The sequence below is a fragment of the Rhea americana genome, unplaced genomic scaffold, assembly GCF_003343005.1.
Source record: "Rhea americana isolate MKP2758 unplaced genomic scaffold, rheAme1 scaffold_85, whole genome shotgun sequence".
Lineage (NCBI taxonomy): Eukaryota > Metazoa > Chordata > Aves > Rheiformes > Rheidae > Rhea > Rhea americana.
In genome coordinates this window covers 922,841-949,219 of record NW_028187034.1, presented here as the reverse complement: position 1 = coordinate 949,219, position 26,379 = coordinate 922,841, and the positions used below count along the sequence as shown (strand labels likewise).

The 26,379-nt window shown below is 38.9% G+C and overlaps 1 protein-coding gene across 13 annotated transcripts in view; it reads left to right on the top strand.

Annotated features, from left to right (window-relative positions):
• TNRC6B (trinucleotide repeat containing adaptor 6B) overlaps positions 1-26,347 on the top strand; it is a 133,452-nt gene extending 107,105 nt beyond the window's left edge. For 9 of the 13 annotated variants that reach the window (XM_085323563.1, XM_085323562.1, XM_085323570.1 and 6 more), the window contains 15 exons: positions 1,050-1,124; positions 2,408-2,453; positions 8,653-8,801; positions 11,953-12,078; positions 13,163-13,294; positions 13,840-13,941; positions 14,164-14,338; positions 14,700-14,834; positions 15,055-15,231; positions 18,403-18,549; positions 18,812-18,907; positions 21,458-21,727; positions 22,179-22,249; positions 23,809-23,948; positions 25,492-26,347. In XM_085323563.1, the coding sequence (XP_085179689.1) occupies positions 1,050-1,124; positions 2,408-2,453; positions 8,653-8,801; positions 11,953-12,078; positions 13,163-13,294; positions 13,840-13,941; positions 14,164-14,338; positions 14,700-14,834; positions 15,055-15,231; positions 18,403-18,549; positions 18,812-18,907; positions 21,458-21,727; positions 22,179-22,249; positions 23,809-23,948; positions 25,492-25,882 (2,232 nt within the window). In that variant the 3' untranslated portion in view covers positions 25,883-26,347. Of the gene's footprint in view, positions 1-1,049; positions 1,125-2,407; positions 2,454-8,652; positions 8,802-10,021; positions 10,193-11,952; positions 12,079-13,162; positions 13,295-13,839; positions 13,942-14,163; positions 14,339-14,699; positions 14,835-15,054; positions 15,232-16,406; positions 16,491-18,402; positions 18,550-18,811; positions 18,908-21,457; positions 21,728-22,178; positions 22,250-23,808; positions 23,949-25,491 lie in introns of all 13 variants that reach the window. The other 4 variants (XM_085323573.1, XM_085323565.1, XM_085323574.1 and 1 more) reach the window with 3 other exon arrangements.
• The last annotated feature ends 32 nt before the right edge of the window (positions 26,348-26,379 follow it).

The window sequence follows — 26,379 nt, the reverse complement described above, 5'->3', positions numbered from 1 at the left end:
GTTTTAGTATATAATGCCTATTGTGACCAATACATCTGCCAGTAGGTGACAGGTTGTTTTGGCAGGTAGGCTGCAGAGCCATTACTAAATGAAACTGAGCAATAAGTATCCTAAGGCTATAGCTCCTCTCTTGCTGACACATCTTTCAGCCTTAGGCTGCTGCTGTTCTCTGTGCACAGCCTGTGGAAGTTCTGATTCCACAGCCCCCTTCGGTGCGCACGCTCTTTATTTTTATGTCTGCTGGATTTGGGTCGGACTTTCATGTTTGTTATTGTTGACCTTTGGCCACAAACAGGAGCAGGAGCTTGAATGTGCTGCTCGCTAAAACTTGTTTGCATTGAAGTTCTCTAGTATGGTAACATTTAATATTATGTAAATATTACCAAGAYTCTACTTTGGCTACTCCTAATCAAATACACAGTATGAACTCAGAAGGCAAGTGCAGAACAGTTTCTGTGGACACGGCAGTGGTGTTGTGACGTGGTATGGAGTGGTTTGGAGCTTTACAGTTCCTATCTTGCAAAAATRATTCTTACGAACTTTTTTCTCATTTAGGGCTTTGTATTATCCACAGAAGCAATTATCTGAATAATTTGCTTGTCAAATCTGTTCTGTTGAAGTGCTTTGAGTTTTGCTTTTGAACACTTGTAAATCACAGTAAGGCCAAATTGAGAGCCAAGTCAGTCCAGTGTGAGTTTAAAAGAAAGCACATGAAAGGGAGGAAAGCTAAGAAGAGATTTCTGTATGTGACACATTGAAGAATGTATTAGACTGTAACAAGGAAAARAAAGGTGTGCACAAAGCTTTCCAAGCTTCACAAGAAAACTGAAGGTTTGATAAATCTTCAGTGAGCATAACCTAACAATGAGCAGTCATATGAGAAAGTTGTATGTGGTAAATGTTTCCAACCATGCAAAAACAAAGTAATATGTCCAGGACTTCTGTGACACTCCCATTTTCAGCTGGTACTTTTGCATTCCAGGGCCAGAATAGAATTTGAAAAGAGGAAAAATGTTTAGAAAATATTTTTGTCTTCTTTTTTTCTTCAGTGCTCATTAAAAGGAGGAAATAATGATTCATGGATGAACCCTTTATCCAAACAGTTTTCAAATATGGGATTGCTAGTAAGTGAATTATTTTTAATATAAAATCCAATTTTGTAGAAAGGAGTAGGTTTTAAATAAAGATCTAAAGATCAGCCACTACACAGTGTGCAGTTGTTGTACTACTTACCTCTGTTTGCTTTGCTGGTACATGAATCCTACCTTAAGTAGTTTGGTCTTTAGAACTCACCTGTTGGTCAAAAAGGTTTCTCAAAAAACAAAATCTACTTTGATTTTAAAGTTATGAATCAAGCAATTGCTTTTCTACCCCCACCCCTTTTTTTCTTTTTTCTTTCTTTCTTTCTTTCTTTTCTACCCTCTCTCTCTTTAAAGTGCTGGTTAGAGCACTCAAAGTGGAGGCCTCTTCTCCTGGCTGCACTGCAGATGTCTGACTTGTCCAGGTTCTTCATATTTCAGGGTCTCAATCACTTACCAGTAAAGGAGAGTTACAGCCCTGTGTCTTGTCTACTTATATTTTAAATGCCGCAGGGCCTTTTTTTTTAGAACAAACAGGGCCTGTTATTAGTTGGCTCTTCAGGATTTATTGGTAAGCTGAATAAATAAATGACACATCATTGAGAGGGCGGGAAGAGATCTGCAAGGAAGTCCCTTAAAGATATTTATGTATGAAAATGAGAATTTCTGAAATGCCATGAAAACTGCGTTTTTCAAAATGTTACAGCAACCTTAATCCTGTAAAGTTATGTGTAGTGCAGGCTAGCAAAAAATAGTAATGCCAAGGCTCTGTAAAGAGGCCTAAGACCAGACAAACTGTCACAGACACAGCTAGAATTAGTTTGTAGTGGCTATTGGCTGCCTGGCTCAAGTTCAGTGTACTAGACTATGGATGCTTCTGAAAGCTATGGGAACACCCTGTCCTGGACTGTCAACTGAAGTATAACTTGGCAGCATGTTTCAAGATTTGATGACTTGACAGGTCATGAGGAGGAGCTGTCATTTTGGCTGCTATTTTCAGTGTTTCATGCCTTGACCACTGGAACATGAGGACAGAGGTTCATTTCATAGAGCAGCTGTCTGCCCATCTTTCTCTGTCTGTTGCATGAGTTCATGTGTCCGGTTGCATTTCAGTAAATTTGCCACACACAGGGTGAAGTATGTCCAGGGTGACATCAGGACTCAATCAGATTTAGTTTAGAATGAAACTTTCATTGGCACAAGCATGTCCTTCCCATTATTTATTCTACATTTAGCCCTCAAGGGCTGCATTCTGAAACACTCCTCAGCATTGCACAGAAGTTGGAACTGAATCTTTCTTTTTTTTTTCTCTCTCTTTTTTCTTTCAGAGTCAAACTGAGGACATTCCAGGCAGTAAGATGGACTTGTCTGTAGGTGCGTGTAATTTAATTTAAATGTGTTTGACATATGAGAACATTCATTGTAGATGGCATACTCTACTTTGGAAAGGCTTGGTCTTTTTTGGCACTACTCATAAAAGGAGAATAGCATCCAGCATCTTGTGCTGCAGGCTTTGAATAGCCATGCAGCTGATGCTGGCACAGAAGACTAGGCTGTATACCTGGGTAAAATGGAGATACTGGGGAAGGAACATCCTGTGAGACTGTTTTGATCCATGTAGTTTGTAGCCATTGTTTGTTTCAAGGAAATGAAGGCTCTTTTCTCGTAGAGGGAAGAGGAAGACTCTTAGTTCTTGCTAGTAGGACATCCTAATTACTGCGGCTCCGTGGAGGTGAAGTGAGGGAAAAGAGTATCTTCTGTTGTAGATTTGTTTCTGGTTGCCTCAGCCTATTATTAGTTACTGCTTAGTAGGACTACAGTCTTCACTCTTGATAGCCTCACCACAAACAGTACAAGGCTTAAGTGGAATGAACTGTGTGGAAAGTATCTTCGAAGAGAGTTGGAAGTGGTCACTTGGAGTAGCTGGTCTTGTTTCCTCTTTGTGTTGCCTAGTCCCATTTAATCACCTTTCAATTTGTCGTAACTTCTTTGGCAAACTGTCTGCCTCGATAGTTGACTGTAACAGAAATAAATTTTTGATCTTGAAATCAAATTTAGTTTTGCATTCTATTCTTCTCCAAATTTTTTYTGAATATTCACTTTCCTCATATTGAGGTAGAAATACAACAAATTTTTGAAATCTTCTGCCAGCTGAGTTGTTTGTTTCCCTACAAGTTTCCAAAGGTATATATTAAAAAGGGATGATCCAAATCTGCTGTTCAGATTTGATTTTTTGTTTGTTTTTATCTCTTTGAAGATTTGGTAAGTCTAATACCTTGTACAGCATAGTCTTTGATACTTCAAAAGAGGATAGGTTTTTGCTTCCTGTTTTGAGCAGTATTTCTTTTCAGGTTCTCAGTCTTCTAATAAATCAGCTCTTAAGAAATAGCAGTGAGAGTCATTGTCATTATAATTGATCCACAGAAGGTCTCCATAGCACGAGTAATGTTTTGCGTGTCTATTGAAAAAAACAAATATTCTAGTCCAGTTAGCATTGCCAAACATTGGGTTTGGACATTGCCACTGTACAAAGATAGCAGTAATTCCAGAGAAGGATGTTCATGCTGTTTCTGCAACTGATGTGAAAGGCAYTGAGGCCTTAGATCCTTCCCAGCTGATCACATCTGAAGCCAGAAGTCAGTGATTTTCCTTCTGAAGAGGGTTTTGCCAAAGTAGTGTTAATGTGGACTCTCGTACAGAGCAATGGATTCCRTGTGTAGATCAGGTGCACTATATGGGCTGCCATGTAATTGTTTTGWGTCTAGAAGAGGTCCCTGTATCACTGCAAATGAAATCTGTTAGAGGTGTGGGATACCATTGATTCTAAATTTCACATGATTAGCCCTGAGACCCGTGGTACGGTTGTTGGGCAGTAATTGTTTTACCTGTTTAGTGTTAAAAGGTTCTAGTTTCCAAGGTTCTTATTTCCAGCAACTTCTGCATCATAGCAAATGTTTCTGCCCCAGCTGAAATGCATAAACACATKMACACACACACAGGCACAGATTGCTGCTATTTGAGAGATCAGAAATGACTTGTAAGAAGGGAGGACGGGCAGAAAGAGGCAACTAATAGAATCAGCACTTATTCTGGTGCTGGTAGTGTGTGTATGCTTCAGAAGACTTCCATATTCTGCATCAGTTGAGTTAACTACTGATGATCCTGTGCTGTCATTTAGGAAGAACCACCTGAAATAGTTGTGGGTCAGGTCAGGAGCTGTGGGACCTACCTGGATCAATCAAAACTGGTGTCTTCAGGTCAAGTACAGTTAGTTTCAAAATCTGTTCCAAAATAGGTGTCGTATTTTATATAAGTTAGAACAGTAGCAGRGTTTTACATTACAAGTTTACTGTAGCCAGCATCAGGGACTGATTCCCCTTACTTTTGAGGTGTTAYCTGCCAAAGAAGTCATGGTGTTCAGATCTGACTGGCCATATGCTCACTGTAAGTAATCTGTTTCCAACATCATACATCTACAGCTTGGTGCGTTAGATCCTGTCTTTGTACCAATTTCTTTTGCATCAAAACATTAGCTAGTGGAAGTAGAGAAAGACCTGCTAATAAGAGCTGCTAATAAGAGCTGTTTTTTCAACTTTGAAATAAATACCGAGTTTTTACAGGTGTCAGGCCAGTCATCTAGTCATCAGTCGAAGTAAACCAGTAGTAGATACTGCTTTCTTAGTGTCCTCTTGTCYTAGCAATACAATGTTCGGATGTGGTGTATTTTTCTCTAACATGAAAAGACGGTATTTTAYACTGATCCAAGAATTTGCTTTCAGAGAATACTAGTGCTCTAACAAGATGTCTTCTCATTATTTCTTCGGACAGTGGGATACATTCTAGCTGATTTTTTTTTTCCCTTCCCCCTTTCCCCCCCCCCCCCCCCCCCCCCCCCCCATGTTTTATCCAGACATGAGACCAATCTTAACTGGCATTCTTCCCGATTCCAATGCAGGTGAAAAAGGAGACGGAAGAGTTCTATGTTCTGTCTCGATAAATTAGTTTGCCAGTAACAAGTTACATAGTTGCCACCTGCTTTCAGAACAGTTGCTATTGCAGCTAAACCAGCTAAAACAAAGTTCCAGAGAGACCAAGACAAGTTCAGACAAAGAAAGTACTACRTATGTCCTGAGGTTTTGCTTATTCAGTTCAAAACCTATAACCTGTTGTTAACTATGGCAGTAGTGCATTTATTGGGCTGGAAGTCTAGAGATGTTAACCTCTGTATCTGTCCATCCATYTTAAACTACAGATCTCTCCTCTCAAGGTTTGGTTGTGTTGCTGYGTACATCAGAAGTTATCTGCTTGCCTTTTTTGTTGGTGAGATGTTCTAAGACTCTTCTGCTGAGGCTTAGCAGATCCCATAGGGAACGAGTGGCTTTGAGATGTTCTTGTTCTCCTGAATTGCAAGTGTTTCAGGCAAAACTTGTCCCAACCATTGATGCTGACAGTGAAAGTTACTTTTCTGTGACAGGCACAGCATAAAGCTATCAGATTAACTTCTAAACCCCCAAAGTTGTATTTACTTAAGTAGGTTCTTCAGCTGGTTTCCAGTCAGTATTGCAACATAGTAGACTTGCTAACCAAATAATTCCAGTGCAGTATTTTCCTAATTCAYAGGAAATACGCATTGATCCTCCAAGTCTGTGTTTAGAGACCATGCAAATCAAAGAAGAATTGTGCTGAGGTATGCACAGAGCATCTTTGTTCCAATCTCCATGCATTCTAAAATAGGTCTAAGTAGCRGTAAGTAATTCTTACTGTGTTAGTCTCAGGCTCTTTGAAAACATTCACGGTGCTTTTATTGCAAGGTGCTGGAATGACAATGTTATTTCCTGACCAAGAGGAGGATACAGCTCGATCAATAGCCTGCCTGAGAAAGGTCTACTTCCTCTTTTTTGTCAAATCCTTTTAACCTCTAGCTTGTTTTGCTATGAAAATAGGATATGACTTTATTTTTTCCCCACTGAAAACTCTCCTAATATATAAGTCCTGAGGCACAAAGTCTGGTAAAACAGTAAGTAGTCTGTCAGGACCACTTCATATTTTACATTCATTCCCTATCACTGTTTGACAACCACCTTTGTTTTTTAATGTGTTAGCTGCAACTTCTGCAGATGACTAAATTCTCAAAGTCATCCATCAGTACTGGGAAATTCATTTCCAGATGCTGTTGATTCAAGTGCAATTCATACTGCTGATCATTATAGATTCATTACAAAGTCATAATCTGATTTAGCATTCAGACACTACACCTCAGTGTCTAAGCTCCTATGCTTGATGTAACTTTATGGCAACGGTACAAAAAACCCAGTACCTTTAACATGTCATAGTTTTGTGGCCAGGCAGAAAACRTGTTTTAAGTGTTCTTGTTTGTTTTGCCTTTTTTGTGGTGGTCCTCATGGTTGTTAATAGTAGGGGAGAAAAAATCAAGAACTGATCATCATCTCTTACAAAGATAGTTGCTCTTTTAGCCTGTCTTACATTTCTGCATGTAGAGGATTTGAGTTTTCATACTTCATGCACAGATGTTCTTGTCTACTGCAGAGGGTAGAATCCAAACTTCGGGAGTTTTAACAGACTCCTTGTATTATGTAAGATAAAGCTACTCTGCACACCACCTTCGTTATTTGAGCCTTTTTTTCAGCAAGTCCAGAAGACAGATTGCACAATCATTTTCAGAGTTGCATTAGAATTTTTTGTGAATGGAATRAAAGAATGCTATCATCTCTCTTTGCAAAAAGCCCTGTTCTATTGAAGTATAAGCAGCTGCCTCAGTTCTGAGTGGTATATCTGTGCTTCATGGCTCTGAAGGCRGTATTTAAAGCCTCATGTATAATTGAACAAGCCATTTTACAAGGCATCATTCAGTAATGTCTGAGGAGTCAATTGGATCGTCAGGATAACTAAAGAGAGAAAAGATATTTCTGCTGCTTAGTCATCTTTTGTTGGCACTGACACAGTTTCACATGAAATGGTGATGCAGTTTTGTCTCCCTTTTGCTTTCTTTTCAAGCAACTAAACGACAGGACTGCCTGTCTAGAATTAAATTGGACAAGCCTTTCAATAGTGTGTTGCTGGCGTTGTGTATAGCAGCTCAGTGGAGATATTGCACTGTGTGGTGGTTGGATGTAGAACTGAGACCTGCAGGATATTCTCTGTGGCTGCTTTTGTAGAACCAGTTCTAGCTTATTAGAATGGGATGAGCACATCCAGGTCAGTAAGGCTCCAGTTGGTTACAAGCCAAGATACAAAGGTGATTTGTCAATGTTTTTGTGATAAATGGTTTTGAAGGCATTGAGAGGATGAAGCTGAATCGATTTCCAAAGCCATGCCAGCAAGAAAAAAATTATATATACAAACGATGATTTGATAGGACTGTGGCAGTAACTTAAGCTGTGAATATGGATTRGACATTAACAAAAGAAGCTGGATTTCAGAAGTTTTTCTGAGGAAAGATCAGTGTTTTGGAGATTCTGGAATGATTGGTTGTATGCTCTATTTGATAAAGGTTTTAATGGTCTTTCAGTGGTAGGGTAGCATACCCATCACCAACTTGTTTTACTGTGGGATTCATAGGTCTTGGTTATGTGTTGTGACATGTGTTTCATGCTGTTTTTGGAATGGCTATCTGTGCTACTAGGTCAAATCATTTAAAAAAAAGTTGACTTCTACTATGTTRTTCTTTCTTTAAAATGAAGGTGTTTCCATCTATTTCACTGTACATCTCTGATACCTTAAAAGAGCCGTATCTGGCAGAGCATTTGTGCTTTGGCGGTAGTTTACTGTGTAAGGTAGAAAATTTCCTTTGGTCAGGGCTTTGTTGATGGATGTTCTCACAAGGAAAGATGATTTCTTGTTCGATGTCTATGTTACATATTGAGAATCTCTTATTAACATCTCTTACGTTTCACCATATTCCTTGCTAAATAATGTTAGGTGATTATTTGGGCTGTTGTAAGAGGGTCTCAGTTGATGGTTTTGCAATCATTATGTAGGAGGCAGTCAACAAGAAAAAAAGTTTGAGGAGAAATCAGTTGCTTATTGGAGAGAAATTTTGTTAGACTATAAAATCTGCTGATATTCAAGAGCTAGGTTCATGTGACTGTAGGATAGTGGTGATCGAATTGTATGTGGTGTTGTAGCTCGAGAAATTCTTTCTCAATGCCAAACCCAGTGAAGGTTAAGTACCATATGTAGAGAACTTAAATAATAGTATCCATATAGATACTGAGGTTTTAGAAAACATCAAGAATTAAGTATAAATGACTTTTATTAGTTCAACAAGGCTGTTGTAGAAATGAGCACATGTTTATATTTGTACATAAGTTGTGGTAGATACTTTACATATTAATTTTTTAAAAGTAAATTGGCTTGTTCAGTGTTTAGAAATGAAAACTCCTATTTTAATTTTTCAGCACCTTTTAACAGGATCTGTAGCTATGCTAAGTTGTAAGCCAAATCTWATTTATACCCTGATCTTAAGGATATTTTCTCTGGTTGTGAACCTACCAGCMTGAAAGATATTAGCAATGATTGGCACTAATTTGAACTTGTTTCCTCTTTTTTACAGGTGGTCTCCCAGATAAGAAGTTTGAGGTAGATAAACGAGCCATGAATCTGGGAGATTTTAATGACATAATGAGAAAGGATCGATCTGGGTTCCGTCCACCTAATTCCAAAGACATGGGAACCACAGATAGTGGGCCTTATTTTGAGAAGGTGAGAGAAATATGTTTGGATAGATGAAAATCAGCCTCTGCATTCAAGGTTCCAGCTTTTACCATACTCCTCTGGAAATGCTAAAAATTCAATAACTTCGAACAAGTTCAACAGTAAAAGGGGGATGAGGTTTATATTTGTGGAATGAATGTATATGAAACAGAGGTGTCAAATGTGCATTGGAATATCTGGGGAGAGCAAGGCTTTTTATTCCAGAATAGATTTCTCTTAATATGAAGAGGTTGAATTTCCTTTCCTTTCCTTTCCTTGGAAGGGGAAACTAGTGGTAGAAATGAAATCCAGTATAGGGGCCATCATGATGGTCCTTATGGCTACTGATTATAATTATCTACTCTGAAAACTAATTTAGATCTAAATAAACATACGTAGTGAGTCTTCCAAGATTTTTTCTGCTTTCATGTCTGTGATTTATTGGAAACAGCCTTTTTCTAAATTCTGCAACCCGTTATGCTGTATGTCCATGTACTGTTAGCTTCTGTATGACATCTGTTTCTCTGTGACATTTGTTGTATGTTATGGTAGCATCTCTTCATATTCTTGCCTATTTTAAATAGAAGCTTTCTTTACTACTATCAAATAATAATTGTTTCACATTATGAATTGGAGAGTATCCAATACTTTCAGAATGCTGTTTTTTTCTAATATAGTTTAAGTGCCTTTTAAAATGAAAAAATATRTATTCTGAAGGTATGCTATCTTCAGTAGTTCAAGTTAAAATCTTCAAAGTTAAAATCCAATAAGTTAAAAATTTTTTCTTTTAACTCCTCCATTTTGGTATAAGAGGCCAAAAACAGTTTTGTGAACTCCCTCTGCTGGTCTAACGAATATATACTACTAGCAGAGCTAATGCACTCCTAACATATTAATTGGTAGGTGCATGCAAACAATAGGAACTGACTCGATATTTGTTTCTGAAGTAGTAATAACCACTGTCAGAAATGAACTTTACTAGTGAAACAAACTTTTCAAAATCTTGTATTTTTAAGAAGAAACTTTTAGGAATTTATTAACAATCTCCTTGGAACAAAATCTAAAAAGCATAATTGTCAAGTGATTGATTGAGTCGAGCATTTTGTCCTTCTAATTGCTATTACAAATTAACTTTGCTTGTTCCTAGTCACTCACCATCCCTCTTTCTCTCCTCTTACGTTCTATTGCTTCACTAACCAACTCCTGCTGTTGGCTAACTGCTGCTTCAGCTGACTTTGCCTTTCTCCAATCAAGATGGGTGCCTTGGGGATGAGGCTCCCTGCTCTCCCTTCTCCCCTTCTCCCAGCTACAAGCTGTCTCCCTCTGGTTCCACACTATCCAACGTCGGCCTTGGGGCAATCGGCTCAGGGCTCAGTCCCCAAAACTTCGCTGCTAGACAAGTAAGCAGGCCACCTTATAAGATGCATTATTATATGACTGCAACCTGGGCTTAATCCTAATTAGTAGGTTGCTTGCATTTGTTTTCCTACAAAATGAACAAGAATAATGTTAATGGAAATTTCAGGTATGTCAGGCTATTGAGGATTAGTCTTCAGTTGCTATCATCAAATGCATTTCATCTATTTTTGTTGGCCTCTTACTTCCAGAATCATAGTGCAACAGAAGATAGCTTTTCTTTTCAAGAACGCGTTTATCTACTGTTAGTAGAGGTCATGCAATACCTTAGTGGAGATTTATAATTATATCTTAGTTCTGCGCTTAAAAATCTAGTTAGGGGCTATTGTTTCACACCACCAAATGCTGAATATTTCCAGACTCCACCCTGTGACCTTATATGTAGAAATGTTTTACAAATTTGCACTCCTTTTGTGTTGTTTCTGTTCCCTTCTCCCTTCACCATGCCTTAGAAAGAGAGATTAAGTTAACAGTATTTAAAAGTTCTTGAAGTAGCAATATTTCTGTATATGGGGGAACAGTGGGGAAGAAATGGAGGCACTAGTTTCTAGTTTGGAAGTATCCCTGCCTGGCTATTATGTTTTGCGTTACACTAGGAGAAAATATTACAGGAATGCTAAGAAATGAAAGAATAGAACCCAAATATTTTAACTAGACTAGCTAGTATAGTCACATGCCTAACATGGTGGTGTTTCTTTGTATTGTCTCTGTTTCTGTGTGACATAGTGTTGACCATCAGATCAAGCCCAAAGTTTGCGAACATATTCTAGGATTTGGTGTACAGGATTCCACTGAATTTTAGGAAGAGCTTATAATGTAGCCACAGCTTCAAGCCTCTCAAAAAATTTAAAATGTAGATGACTGCAGTCAGTTCTTTCTAAAATAACAGCTATTTTATGTCTCAGATTTTTGGTGGTTTTGCTTTATCTATCCTACATATTTAGGTACTTCTGAAAGAGAAGATGTAAAATAGCTATTAGGGAACAGGGATGTGATGTAGGTGAATGAGGCAATCTATAAGGCTGCTAGTATAGAAGCAGAATGGGTAATTTCTGTTCTAGAAGAAGGATAGTGAAGGATATAGTGTTAAAGTAGAAAGGAGGCAAAGTTTATGAAATCTTGGCMTGTAAGGGAAGCAGATGCTTTGGAGAAGGCCTTCCGAGTCTCAGTGTAGGAGAAAGATGAATTTATGTTGGGTGCAATGATGCTGGTATTGCATATATAGGATACTGGAACAGTTAAGATTTCACATCATAAAGGTTGGGAGGGATTGTTCTGTTTTGTTTTTTAATGAAAATTTTGAATTCTGATTTTAATATCAGGCATTTGAATTATATCTTGAAAGCGTTCACTGGCACCTGGCTTTTTTTTTAAGCTGTGACCAAAATTTTTTTTGTCACGATCTTTACCATACCTTTAAAGGAGTAGAATGTTTTCGAGCATGTTGTTTGTACTCTGTCTCCATTTCCCAACCTATAAAGTGCAAAACATAACACGCTTCATAATGTACTTTGAAACATATGGCTGAACGTGACTCTAAATGTGAAGGAGGAAGAGCCTGCATTTCAAAAATGTAGTCCAGGAGCCTTACGGCAGGTGGAATATTACTGATTTAGGACAGACATCTCAGTAATTCTAAGGACATTCTGTCAATATTGCCTCACTGGTATTTGTATGTAGTTAATAGCATATAAATCCATTATCCTGGAGGATTTAACTTCTCACTACTGCTTTAATTTTATAGGGTGGCAATCATGGTTTGTTTGGAAACAGCACAGCACAATCGAGAGGCATGCACACACCAGTGCAGCCACTAAATCCTTCCCCCAATATCCGGGCGCAAGTGCCTCCCCAGTTCCTTTCCCCCCAGGTAAGGAATTAAAGTAACTGGTTACTGGTAAAATGCAGATCTAAAGCCTTCAGAGCACACTTTTTAAAGTCACTTACGCACCTAACTTAGTCTAGACTTGACATTTTYGAATTGAAAACTAGATACTACTTAAAATTCATTTAGAGCTGCTGGGGTTTTGTGTTTTTTTTTCTTGTGTGTGTTTAAAAAAAAAAAAAAAAAGTTTAGCTGCCTTTCTCTTACTCTAAGGCAGTTATTTGTAAATGCTCACTACCACTATTTTCCCTCAAATTAGACCCAGGAATCTGTGTCCTACCTAGACTTTTACAGAGTATTTAAAAAAATAAAATAAAATTACTCACATAAAAGCTGAACATTCTTCTGAGGTGTGACAGATTGCTTTATTTTTTTCAAGCAATCTTGTCTTGTTTCCTGCCCCTGAATGAGAGGCTGGATGAAGGGCTGCGTATTGCATTTACATTTACATTCCAGATTCTAAGACCTCAGTCTCTCCAAATGCACAGATTTCCTCTACTGTACCTTTTGCTTTGGACTTGAAGAGCTGGAGATTCTCCTGAATGTTCTGCTTGTTTAACTTTCAAATATATAGGAGAAAATGGGGATTCTTCTTCATCTACTTCTGGTGAAAAGCTACAGTAAGAGACAGCATACAAAGAGATTAACTTTTTCTGTTAGGCTTTCTGTCTTTGCTACAGTGACTGCCTGAATGCCTTTCTTTTCCTTTGTCAAGCAGTACATTTTTAACATGATAATGCAGTACTGTTGTTACTGTTTAGTTCCAGGTATATCAACATTTTAATCTAGGGTTGTCTGTGGCAACTGATTGATTGGGGGAAGAACCTTTTTGTATACGTGTGTCTGTATCTGCACATGTAGTATTGCATATTGTCAATTGAGATATTCATTCTATTCAAGTCACAGATTGTGTGTGTGTGTAAATGTGAAATGTTAGGAAATCTCTTAACGTCTTTCCCCAATCACCATCTAAGAGTGATGTCATACCTGTTCCTTTATATAAATACTTCCATTTCATCTTTCTTGTAGTTGTGCTTTTCTTGAGGACACATAATTGTTTCCCACACAGGTTTCAGCCTCCATGCTCAAGCAGTTTCCCAACAGTGGCTTGAATCCAGGTCTTTTCAATATGGGGCCGCAGCTTTCTCCACAGCAGATTGCCATGCTGAGCCAGCTTCCACAGATTCCCCAGTTTCAATTAGTAAGTAGCTAGTAATCTTGTGAGGCTGACTGTTTACAAAGTGTCTACGGAAAGAGTTTTCTTTTTGAATTTGTTCTAATTCTGTTTTGTTCTGCTGATCTCATGTTATTTTTTTACAAGTGCTCCCTGTTTGTTGTATGGGAAAATACAGACCTATTAGAGACCAGCAGATAATCTAAACAGGCCTGTGTAATTATTGTCAATGTTGGAATGGGTTGATAATGATGATGAGCAACACTTCTGTGTGAAGAGCAGTTTGATYGATTGATTTTTAATGAAGTTTCCAGTTGTGTAGTCTTAGTGACTGTAATAAAATGGCTACTAGTATGGCTGTACTGTTGCATGATATGCAGTTAGAAAAAGGTAATGGATGCTGTAATTTTCTCGCACTTTCATTGTAGTTTTACTTCGTTGTGAGGAATGAGAAACAGTTCACCTTTATCTAAGTTCTGAATAAAACATTTGCTAGTGACTAGTTCCTGACAATTATTTTTCACCTGATGAGCTCTGCATTTTCACCCTTCCAACCCCTACTTCTCTTGTAGGCATGTCAGCTCCTCCTTCAGCAGCAGCAGCAGCAGCAGCAGCAGCTGTTACAGAGCCAGAGGAAGTTATCTCAAGCTGTGCGACAACAGCAAGAGCAACAGGTATGGCATTGTTTTTAGTCATGTGAAGTGTAAAGTGTGTTAGAAAAACCAGAGTCTGCAGTGAACACTCTGATAGGCTGAGTAATGCCATGCACTCTTTGATCTTTGATTGTACTGTTCAGAGTAAATCCACTGAATCTCTTACATGACACAGTCTTCATGTTTACTGGAATTCTGTGTTCCAGTATAAGATTAGGATCAATTTATTTCTTTCCTTTGCAGCTTGCTCGTATGGTGAGTGCCCTCCAGCAGCAGCAGCAGAGACAGCCCGGAATGAAGCATTCACCATCCCATCCTGTTGGGCCTAAGCCACATTTAGACAGCATGGTACCCAATCCTTTGAATGTGGGTCTCTCAGATTTACAGACCAAAGGGCAAATACCTGGATACGGTTCAGGTATGTGCAACTGTGGAAAGAGATTTGCTGTGTTACTCATAGTATTGCTGTATTAGCCAGTTCTGTCTGGGTCCACAAATAAGTAATCTGTGTGTGAACACTAGAGTGAAGGTTGCAATAAATATGTCAGCTCTTGATAAAATTGGATTTTTTTTTCATTATATGAGAAGAAACCAAATCTGTTAACAAAGTATAGCTTAGTGGCATGCTGATTTAATAAGCCTATTTGAAAGTTGCCTTCTGACGACTTCAGTTGCTACAGTTACATTTACCTGACTTAGGGTTCTCAGTGCCTCCATCTTTGAGGATATTTGAATCACAAGAACAAATGATAATAAGTCTTTGTTTGTTTGTTTCACAGGCTTTGGCTCAAGTGGCATGGATTATGGCATGGTGGGAGGGAAAGAGGCTGGAACAGAATCTCGCTTTAAACAGTGGACTATGATGGAAGGGCTGCCCTCTGTGGCTTCACAAGATGCCAATATGCACAAAAATGGTGAGAGGGGGTTGGCTGTTTTGGGGAGTGAAGCCTCAATAAGAGCGCTCTTGCCATATCATCTCACAAGAGATGAAAAAACTTGGATGAAACTGTGCTTCAAGCTAGTTAATACCTTACCTTGCCGCTACTCATCTTAGATAGTTTTGGTTTTTGTATTCCGTACTTTTATAAAGCCCTCAATCTTTCCTGAGTGTAAATGTATCTTTTTATGGTTCAGGTGCAATAGTGCCCCCTGGAAAGGCTCGTGGAGGATCTCCCTACAACCAGTTTGACATAATCCAGGGTGACCCGCTTGGTGGCCATGCAGGCCCTGCTGGTGATAGTTGGTTACCTGCCAAATCTCCACCAACAAACAAGATTGGAAGCAAATCCAGCAACGCCAGCTGGCCTCCAGGTATTACATAAGGGGAAGTTGTATCCCAGCTTTACAGTAGATTTTCTGGGAGCTTTTCTTTTCCTACTTTTCAAATAATCACTGCAAGGAAAATGTTTAGTGGGCCTATCTGATGTGCTGAATTTCTCACATGTTAAATTAGGACTTAAAGGTTAAATTTCCAGTAAAAATTTGCTGACCTAAACATGAACTAACTGCTAAATTGCTTGCGTAGCATTTGATTTTTGTTTAGTGAACTCATTTTCTGTAGTTTTGTGACTTACACTTATGAAAATTTTCTTGAGAATACTTGTCTATAGAACACACAATACTAGTTCCTTCCTTTTGCATTGACAACCTCATTTGTGTTGTGTTACATTGACACAGGGTGCAAAAATTGATAACACGAAATTAGAAAGCAAAATATGTGAATGTGTGTGTGAGAGGGAGGGAGGGAGATGGGAACAGAATTTTTCTGTCTTGACCTTTTGCATTTGGTGTAACATGAACTCTTCCTCTGAGCAACTGTCCATGCATAGGATCCACTGCAGAGCAAAAGATTTCTTTTGCCGCCAGCACTGGTACAGCGTGTGCCATTCTGTTTGTTGTGGTTCATGTTGGACGCATAAAGCATGGAAGAGTATTGCTATGTTTTAGTACCTCTCAGCAATCTTGTGGCTTGGCTAGAAGTTTCTTGCTTTTGGATTATAGACAGTAGCACATTCTTCAATTCTTCTAGAGTTTCACTGGCAGAATTTTGTCTGTCTACTAGAAAACTCTTGAGTATCTAGGAAAACACGTATTTAAACATGCACGTAACTTTCTATATAAAACATTCCTTAAATCTGGAGTGGTGTCCTTGAAGGTGCATGAATTAATGCACCAACGCTATTCAGCAAGTAGTGGATGCTGTGATTTTCTTTCCGTGGGGAAAGGAAAGCCTTGGTGAAGAATAAAGACTCACTGGTTTTACGTAGTAAGTCCTTCTCTGCAGACTTGCAGGTGATGCCCACGGTCAGTTACTGATAYGGAGGTAAAAATTTTTCTTGATGGGGCTGGAAAACAAGCTGTTGACAAAAATGAGTTTATAAGAGTGATCTTCTTGAAATGAGTGTGTTTTTAGTTTGAACGAAGGCAGTGGTCATTCAGCGGTCACCCTGACATTCCCATTTCTCATTAAATGGCTTCTGCTGCAAAAATTCTGCTGCTCAAGATAGCAGTATTGTTCAGCATCAAGATAAATGAAGTGGTGCTTAATCAAAAAGACTTCACAGCTGGAGGTGAGAGCCAGTTTTGCTGCATTGGTGAGAACTACATCTTTTGGATGTGTCACATGGCCTTGTGTACCTAAGTAATACTAGACTATTATTTGTCCATTCAGGAGCAGAGCAATTACATGCTCCAGACAAACTGGCCTGGATGCATTTGTCATGGTTTTCCTAATAATCTTATGTGCAATGAACTTTCTGGAGGGATCTTTTAAATATTGATGGGGAAATGTGCATTTTTTTCTTCTCTCTCTCTCTCTCTTTTTTTTAAAAAAAAACTGTGTAGAAACATAAGAGCGTACATTGGTGAATGTACATGAGTGTAATTGTCAGTCTCCAAGGGTACTATGGAACTTTGTCAATATGCTGAAGTTTTCAAGGAAAACTCTTCTAGCAACCTGTCACAGAATAGTTGATATAAATTATAACTAATGCTGTAACCATCTGCATGAGTACAGATGAAGGCTCTACCTCATGCTAAAAAAATACTGAATTCTGAAACTGATTAACAGTCTGCCAGGGCTTGCTTTTAAAACAGTTTAAGTGATCTTCTGAACAGSAAGGCGCACAATCATGCAAAATCACACACACACACAATGGTTGAGGTTGGAAGGGACTTCTGGAGATCATCTAGTCCAACCTCTTCGCTCAAGCAGAGTCACCTAGAGCACATTGCCCGTGGTTGTGTCCAAACATGAGATGGCAACTCCACAATATCTCTAGGAAACCTGTTCAGTGCTGAGTCACTCTCACAGTAAAGAAGTTTTTCCTTACATGGCCTAATCAGTGACATTTATTTCAACTGCAACTGGAGATCAGGAGCCCCATCTTTCATATCTCTCTCCAGGCTAAGGAGCAATGTGCTTAGTTTAAATCAAAAACTATGCCAAACCTTTGGAGCCCTTTAGTTGAGAGTTGCTATACCCTTACTCTTCAGTGTCACAGATTTCCAGAATTCTTCACAAAGACAAGACTCAGACCTATCTTTATCATTTCTTTTTGGCAAACAAGTTCTGATTTTGGGTATCTTGCTTTCAGCCATGTCAAGTCCTTACCTATGTTCATGAATTCTTTATTTCAAAACAGAGAAAGTCCTCTGACTAGAGCAAAGATCTGTGTTGGATGGTCCTTAAGCATAAGGTCATCCTGTTTTTCAGGAGATTGAAGCATTTTGGCAGTAGCTGAGCAGATTTTTATTTTGGTGTAGTGCTGRTTGCTCATACTGTGGGGAGTGTTGATACCTGTTATCTTGGATTATTTCCTAGTGTTACTAAAGACCAGGAGATGTGGCTGAGGTTTACAAAATTATGAAAGCAATGGATAAGGTGAATGCAGAATTGCTATTCTCCATATCTTACAACACTATAACTATGGTGCAGATCCTGAAACCAGGAAGATATAAGTTTAAAATAGACGAGCAATTTCTTCTACAGTGAGCAGTGGACTCTTGCTTCTAGAGGTTGTGGAAGCACATAGTACCAACTAGTTTAAAAAGGGCTCAGGTAAATTGATGGAAAATAGTCCCACAAGCAGGTAGAAGCAGATCCAGGGTACTTCTGACATCCTAAGTGTCATCTGCATCCCTGCAGATGCTGGGAGAGTGTGAGGGGAGTAGCCTGCAAATAATTCTGTTGCAAATCTGTCTGGCCTCTGTTGGATCTATCAATCTATRCTGGGCTAGACGGACCACAGTTCTGATATATCAGGGCATTTTTTGTTTTATCTGAGGTTCTCTTGCCAGTGAGCTATCACAGTCTAACACTGCTCTTACTGTGCCAATTGTTCAAAGTACTACATTTTTCTATGCTTGTCTGTGAAAGTAGTAGGCCATTTTTTTTCCTTTCTAAAATCTCCTCAACACTTATTTGCAGTAAAGGGCATTCCTCTGACTGCATCTAATTTTTTTTTTCCCCTCCTGTCCTAGAGTTCCAACCAGGAGTGCCATGGAAAGGTATACAAAACATTGACCCTGAATCTGACCCCTATGTGACCCCTGGAAGTGTGCTGGGGGGGACAGCCACATCTCCCATTGTAGATACTGACCACCAACTTCTGCGGGACAACACCACAGGTAAAATAGCAAACTAGCATGTGATTATTTAAGTCATTCTGATATTCAGAAATATTCTGATGCTCCTGTCATACAGAAGGAGAACAAGAAATCAGTTATCATTAACTATGAAGGAAATCTGTATGCTTTTGCACAGTGGGTGTGCATCACATAAAAGGGTGATGTTGGTACACACACTGACACTCTTGAGATTCAACAGCGTTACAGAAATTCTGCAATATTGGCATACTTTTCTTTTTCTCTCTCCGCTTCCCTTTGATAGGGTCTAATTCTTCCCTCAACACCTCGCTGCCTTCACCTGGTGCCTGGCCCTACAGTGCCTCTGACAATTCCTTCACCAACGTTCATAGCACTTCAGGTATGCGGGCTCCAAAACTTCCCTGGACAATACGTTTTCTACTTGTTCACTATCACTCTTTCTTCTTACTCTTATTTCACCTCGGATATTTAGTCTTTCACTGATTTCTGAGGAAACTCAAGAATTTGTGTAGCTGATCAGATAGTTTTCCTCCTGAAGGTAAAATATTCTGATGTAGTGGTTTAAAAACTATACTAAGATCCCATAGCACTGTTTCTCTCACCCCCACCCCCAAACGATACAAAGTTCTGGGTTACACAGATTAAAGAACAGAGTTAGCAGCCAGCAGCAGATGAAACAAGAGAAAAGGAGTTCTCTCTTTTTTTTCTTGGAAGCCACTGATGTAAATAAGAGTGTATGGGGTGGAGGATGTCTTAATTTTTTTAATGTGCCTGCCCATGTATGTATGAGTTAAGGAATTTGAGTGATAAGGTAAAACTTCTTATTTGTCTTAAAACTTTAGAGTATTGGAGTGCTGTGAAGGGAACAGTTTTGCCTCCCCTTTTGTAGCAGCTGTCATTTCCTAAAACCTGAGGAGGGGAGGGGTTTTAGTCTTTTGGCTTTTGAAGATTGGCCTGTAAACAGTAATTTAGGTGTTTGCCTTGCATCCTTGGTAAGGAGGTCTCCAAAGCTTTATACTGAAAAATGTACTCTGCGTATACTTCTGATTAGGAAGGTGGTAATATTTGCTACAGGCAATCCATTTGGATATCCAGCCTTTTGGAAATGATGATTTTCTCTTGACGTGGTTGTCTCTGGCAGCAACTTCAAGTTGAGGAATTGTGTGCAGATAGAAGTGGGGAACGTCGCTGTGGCCAGATGTAGCTTTTAGCAAGCATAGCTTGCAGCTATGTTATTTTCCATCTAACAGCTGTGTTCACATGCTAACCCAACATCTTCACAAAACTTATTGAAAATCCTATTTAGCTCTCAAGAATAGTGTCCCAGCTACAAGTGTTTAGGGTGACTTTGGTTTGAAGCACCATCTATGTATCCAGCATTCCAGTAACATACAAGATTTCTTTGACAAGCTAGGAAGAAGAATGCTGTATTTCAGCTTGTTACTTCAGCTTAATTTTGTCTAGCACATAAGAGAGACTAGAAAGATTAAAAGTGATTGAAATCATAGTTGAATGCAAGAAACCAGACTGCCTCACACAGATTCCATCTACTCCTCATCTTGATAAAGTGCAAGACAGCACTTTACAGTTGCAGAATGGGTCATCTGAAAATAGGAATTTAGGATTCACATATCCATAAAACAAACTGGGTCTAGTGAAATAAATTTTAAGCACTTCATTCTACTTTATTCATAGATTAATGCTTTAAACTTATTTGCCATTGATGATTACTGTTACCCATTAGTATTTGAGGCACTATGAAACAGTCCTCTAAATGTAAAATGAAGCATATTCTTGTTTTCTTGCTGAAAGTTGTGTGGTCTTGATGCCCACATGCATTATTTCATGACAGCTTGGTATATTGTAAACCTGGATTTTTTCTTCTTTATAAGTAGTTTACTACCTCTTGTTAATGAATAGAGCTTAATACACATACGTGTGCATGTATATCACATACGCACGCACATTCTGATTCAAGTTGTTTGTGAGACATCTATGCTGAATCTAATTACAGACCAAAGGAAAAAGAAATCACTTGAACAATGTCCATTTAATTGCATGTTTTTACTAGGAGATAATTGTTCATTGGTATGAAGAGATATGGAGAAATGTGTACTCCACCCCCTTCAGGAAAATTGGTTAGGAAGACCTCTCAAATATCCATGACTGATAGCAATGTTTTAGAGGGTGTTTTAACTTTTCCATGTTTGAAGAACTCTTTCTGGAAAATCCAGTAACTTGTTAGGGACACCTATTCGTGGTTTTAACTTTTTCTAATAAGTATCTGGTAATATTTTCTCATGTAAATTGAGTATGTGCCACCAAGATTGTTTAAAAGTCCAGTTATCACATAGCTGCCATAGTTGAAGAGCCTTCTTTACACATTGTGATGTGTAACGTGTAAACACATTGCAAGTGTTAATCCTGTAATGAATGTGTGTCATGAGATAGTTTTGATAGTGTAGGAGGGCATCTTTAGGAGATCATATTAGCTTATTGGACCAAGAATCGTAAATCTCCRTTTCAGTTCTTTGCAAGCTTGGGACCTGAAGGTGGTCAGTTTTATTAGAGGTTCAGTATTGTCTAGTCATGTAAGAAATTTTCAAATGAATCTTGAGTTCTCATATGAAAGGTGGTATGGGCAAAAGTTACTATGATAATTACTAGTCCATGAATATACTGTGACCTGTTAGGTTGTTATAGATGATCTATTTTTTGGCAGCTTAATGTATGATAAACAAAGATTAACCATAAGTGACTTGGCTTGTTTGGCTTCTTTTTGGTATGGCAGATTTTAACTGTTGCATGGTTCTGCGCTTTGTGCTCGTATCTGATTGAAACGCACTTGGGTTTACAATAATAGTTAGAGATGAAGGGGACTTGAATCTCTTGGGTTTCACTAATTCATACCATTTATTTAATCTTCTAGCAAAATTCAGTGATTACAAATCAACATGGTCCCCAGATCCCATAGGACACAATCCCACTCATCTCTCCAACAAGATGTGGAAAAACCATATTTCCTCAAGGAACACTACAGGGCTGCCTCGCCCGCCTCCTGGCCTGACCAACCCCAAACCATCATCTCCATGGAACAGCACAGCAGCCCGATCGGTCAGGGGCTGGGGGGCACAGGACTCAAGGCTTGCCTCTGGTGAGAAGAATCACCTGCTATCACCGTTGATCAGAGCTGAGGAGTGTACGTTTTACAGCACTAATGGTTTAGGTGAAAGGAGGTTACAGTTGCCTGGTGAAAGGAAACAAATAAACAAAAAAAAGCTTCTTGAAATGAACATGTACTGTTAGTGATGGGGGTGGGGGCAGAAGGTCCCAGGACCTGTCGCAGGGGATGAGTGAAGGGGGCTGGGAGCTGCCAGGGAGGAATTTTTACTGCATGGAGCCTTTTAGGACTCAAAGGTGTTGGATAAATGCTCTCTGTGAGTGGGAAATTCCTAGAAGATAAACTCTAGTGAAAAAATGGACCTTAATTTGAAATATGAATATGTGTTTTTGTTTTCAGAACTAAAAAATAGGACTTTGTTACCGTGGCTGATTAGCTGAATTTGTCTAAGATTGAAAGACTTGACTATGAAGGAGAAGGTTTTTCTTTGTATCAGGTTTTTCGTGATTGTTCTCTCTCCTGTTTGTAGCTTCTACTTGGAGTGATGGTGGCTCAGTTCGTCCTAGCTACTGGCTGGTTCTTCACAATCTCACTCCACAGGTATTTTCTGTTATCGTCTCTAGAAGACTGTTTGGTTAAATTGCTGAGAGATGGATTRTGGAATCTTTAGCTGGTCCTATTTGAATTAAATTTAACAAAAGCCAATCAATAGTGTAATTTGTGATTAAACTAGACTGTAGTCTACTTTTCTATTGTAATCATGTCAGCTAATTTGAAGATGTTTGGTTTTTGCTATATAACCATAATAACTGTTCATTACGTAGAGTTTTAAGAAGTTACTTGAAACAAAAAAGTGTTTTTCTTCAAAGTGAGTACAATATGGAATGCTTTATAGCAGTTAAAGACTGTTTATTTGATACGTTGTCAATGAGAAAGCTAGCATAACTGCCAGTTTTCACTTTGGTGTTTCCATAGTGAAACCACAGAATGTTTCCAGAACTCCTGCCAAAAGCAGTCTAGTTAGGTTATTCTAGCAAGTATTCTCTCCATTCAGAACAAATTCTGTGGAGATCCTGGTTTCAGCCATCCCAATTAGTCTGTATTCAAGGCTTAAGAAAAACCTATGATTATTAGCAGCGTCCTGAGGTCTAGACAGTGTGTCCCTGTTCAACTGGATAATTTACTATGCTTCTAGGAGAATATCACTATGAAAGAAAGGACTAAGATATCCTTTGGATTACCCAAAATGGCAAATTACTCTCCCTTTATTTAAAAAAAATGTTTCCTTTGATGCGAAGAAAATGGCAGTAGTATGATGAAGAGGCATATTTCTAAGTCTCTCCCCATACAAGATCATTTAATACTGCTTTAGACTCAATGGAAGAGCAATATATTTTGCAGACACTTAAGTTGGTAAAGAAAGAAACAGAATGTAGTTATGTCTCTTTCATAACCAGTTGTATTTTTGTGGTACAGTGCACTGGAGAGGAGAAGGGCTAAAGATTAAGGTGAATTCAGGGACGGTATCTTCATTTCAGTTTCCCTGTTATAGCATGGCCATGTTTGTACCCCCACACAACTTTCTCCTTCCTCATTTGAGGTTTATTATATAATTGAGGGAGTGAGGAGGAAGGTAGTACTTCCTTAAGTATCTGTGCATATGAATCCCATTTGTGAGTGAATGTTTCCGTGGCATACCAAGAATGGAATCTGTCTGTACAGAACACCTGGGAGAACAGTGGTTACTGGAGGTAACAAGCCATTACTGCTGCAGGAGGAATGTAGGCTCTGACTGCTGTGAAAGCTCTAGTTTAGGAGGAATGAGCATGGCTGGGTTTGGCAGACAAATCACTGACTGTTTCAATGACTTGCTGTTTTGTAAACCACAAAGACAAAAAAATAAAAAAAAATCATTTTAGAAGTGAGATTTCCAGTTTCACAAAAAACTTCAAACTATTGACTGGTCTAAATTCTACTGAAATCAGAGTGCTGGAGACAAAGGAACAAATGTGTGTGCTTTAGTGCAAATTCTTTCACCCATTTGCCTCTGTGAGGGGAGGTTATCTTTTAAGTGCCGTGAGTGTTTTGAGTTAGGATGGAAGTAGATTTGGAGAAATAGTTATAAACGTCTGTGTTTTTTTCTGGCTGTTCTTCCTYAGATCGATGGATCGACCTTGAGGACGATCTGCATGCAGCATGGCCCACTGCTGACATTCCATCTGAACCTGACCCAGGGCACCGCTCTTATTCGATACAACACCAAACAGGAGGCGGCCAAGGCCCAGACTGCACTGCACATGTGAGCAATTCCAGTGTCTGTCCTTTCTTACTAGATCAGTTGCGAATGGAAGATGTCTGTACAGTGCTATGCTGTGAAAGCTATTTCAGATATTATTGTTGGTAAGGAGTCTTTTATTCATCAGTAGAGGAAGATAAGGAGGGAAGAAAGTGCCTTTTGTTAGGTTATTTTTATTCCTACTACAAATGAGTAGATACAGAACTAAGAAGCTGCAATTAGCAGGACAGAGTTGTGACCAGTGTGCAAGTGACTGCACCATTTTGGCCATTTTATGAAAGCTTGTGAATTGTTTCACGTGACGATCAATCTTGGACATTTTCCCAAGCAGTTGATTGGATTTTCACTGTGAAAGACAATGTGAATGATTACAAAATATTGATTCCCTTTTGTTAGAAGGGGGAAAATGCTTTATGAAGAAAAATTCCTTATATGAAAGGGAAGAGACTCTCAAACTCAAAAATGTGGATCGTTTTTYAAGAGGTGTTTTCACAGATTAGGTGCCTCTCTTGAATGCTGGGTGGATCTCCAGCTTTAATTCATTATATCATACAACTTTCCTAGCTATAACATTAATATCTTCATAAGAAAGAGTGCAGTTTGTTTCAGTGGTCTTAAACAGATGGAAATGATAAGTGAGATGCCATCCCTGGAACTGTTCACTTTAGCAGGACCCTGAACAAARTATCTTGTCAGTCATGTTTTAAGCACCTTTAATGCAAAATAAATTTTGATTTACAGATACACCGAAAAACTTTTGTAACATTTACATTCTTTCAATTAAAATGTGTCTAGTGGAAGACTCCCCTGTTTTTGTACAGGGAGTTTTGTACAATTCACTATGGTTTGTCCATCTGTGATGCTTTTTTTATGGTTAGTTTTGATTCATAGAGGCCTGCTGCATTGCAGATGCACACATAATCCATATGTGAGGGAATCTGCTATAGTTATAATTCAGATGCACCTGAAATGACTGACTTGAAAGGCTGCAAATTTTAGGTTTCCTATTCTTAAGCCTCTTGGAGTGTGCTGTGCTTCTGGCTTGTTTTGAAAACGTGAGAGGTTTTGACAYGCAAATTCCCTGCTTTTCTTCCTGTTCCTTTTTAAAATGAGTTTTAACACTTAAAATCTTTTTTTTTTTTCTTTTAAACTAGAGAAATCTTTCGTTCTGATTTTCATGGACTTCTAACCTTTCCTTTAGATCTGTTCTGTTTGAAAGGTAGCATGATGGGTGCATATGCTGTTTAATCTACACTYTAAATGCATTTTTATTGCTCTTACGTTGGTGAGGACATTAGTTTAAATTTAGAAAGTTTTTGCTGCAGCCACAACATCTGAAGATTTGTTTTTTACCCCTTAAAAAGGGGAGTACTCATGCTTTGCAGGGTCAGTTTCACTTTCAAGAATGACTTACTCTTTCCCTGATCTTCCCATTGTGGCCAGCTTTCGGTTTTAGCACTTAGTAGTTTTGTTTCCRTGCCTTCTGAATCCTTTGCGCTTACCTTTAGGCTCTGTCTAATTTTCTTCCGTGTGTTTTGTCTCCTAGGTGTGTGTTGGGAAACACTACCATCCTGGCTGAGTTTGCCACAGATGAAGAGGTTAGTCGCTTTCTGGCACAAGCTCAGCCCCCTACACCTGCAGCAACCCCAAGTGCGCCCACAGCAGGCTGGCAATCCCTGGAGACAGGACAGAACCAGACAGATCCAGTTGGACCTGCTTTGAATCTTTTTGGTGGGTCAACAGGGCTTGGGCAGTGGAGCAGTGGTGGCGGCGGCGGCAGCAGTGGGGGTGATCTCACTGGCGCTTCGTTGTGGGGGCCCCCAAACTATTCTTCAAGCTTGTGGGGGGTCCCAAGTGTAGAGGATCCACACAGAATGGGCAGCCCTGCTCCCTTACTACCTGGAGACCTTCTGGGAGGAGGGTCGGATTCAATCTGAACTTAGAACTTTCAACTCTGACCTCGTGACCTTTTTTGGAACAGCAGCAGCACTAACTTGACCTTTTCGTTTTTTTCAACTTGCAATAAATACATTTATAAAAGGAAAAAAGAAAACGGAGAGAGAAAAAAAAAAAAAGGTGGGTCATTGACAGACTGTCTGAGCACATAGTTGCCTCCCTTATATAACTTCAGTTTTTTCGTTTGGAATATGAATCCAAAAAGAGAACATATCACTCTTGAAATACTTGAATCATGAACGCCAACTTAGAAAGACAATGTGAAGCAAGTACACATACCATTTAAATTTAAACACAAAAAATTAAAAAAATTAGTTTCTAGTTTTTCACTTTTTCATGTTATACGGAAGTTGTTGCTAAGAAACATATATACTGAAAAAATAGCTTTTTAACTTTGTTTGCACTGGGTGTGTTTCCGTCCTTAGGTCTACCATGTTGGGTTGGGGCAAGGGGTGGGGTGCAAAAGAAAAAAGGGGTG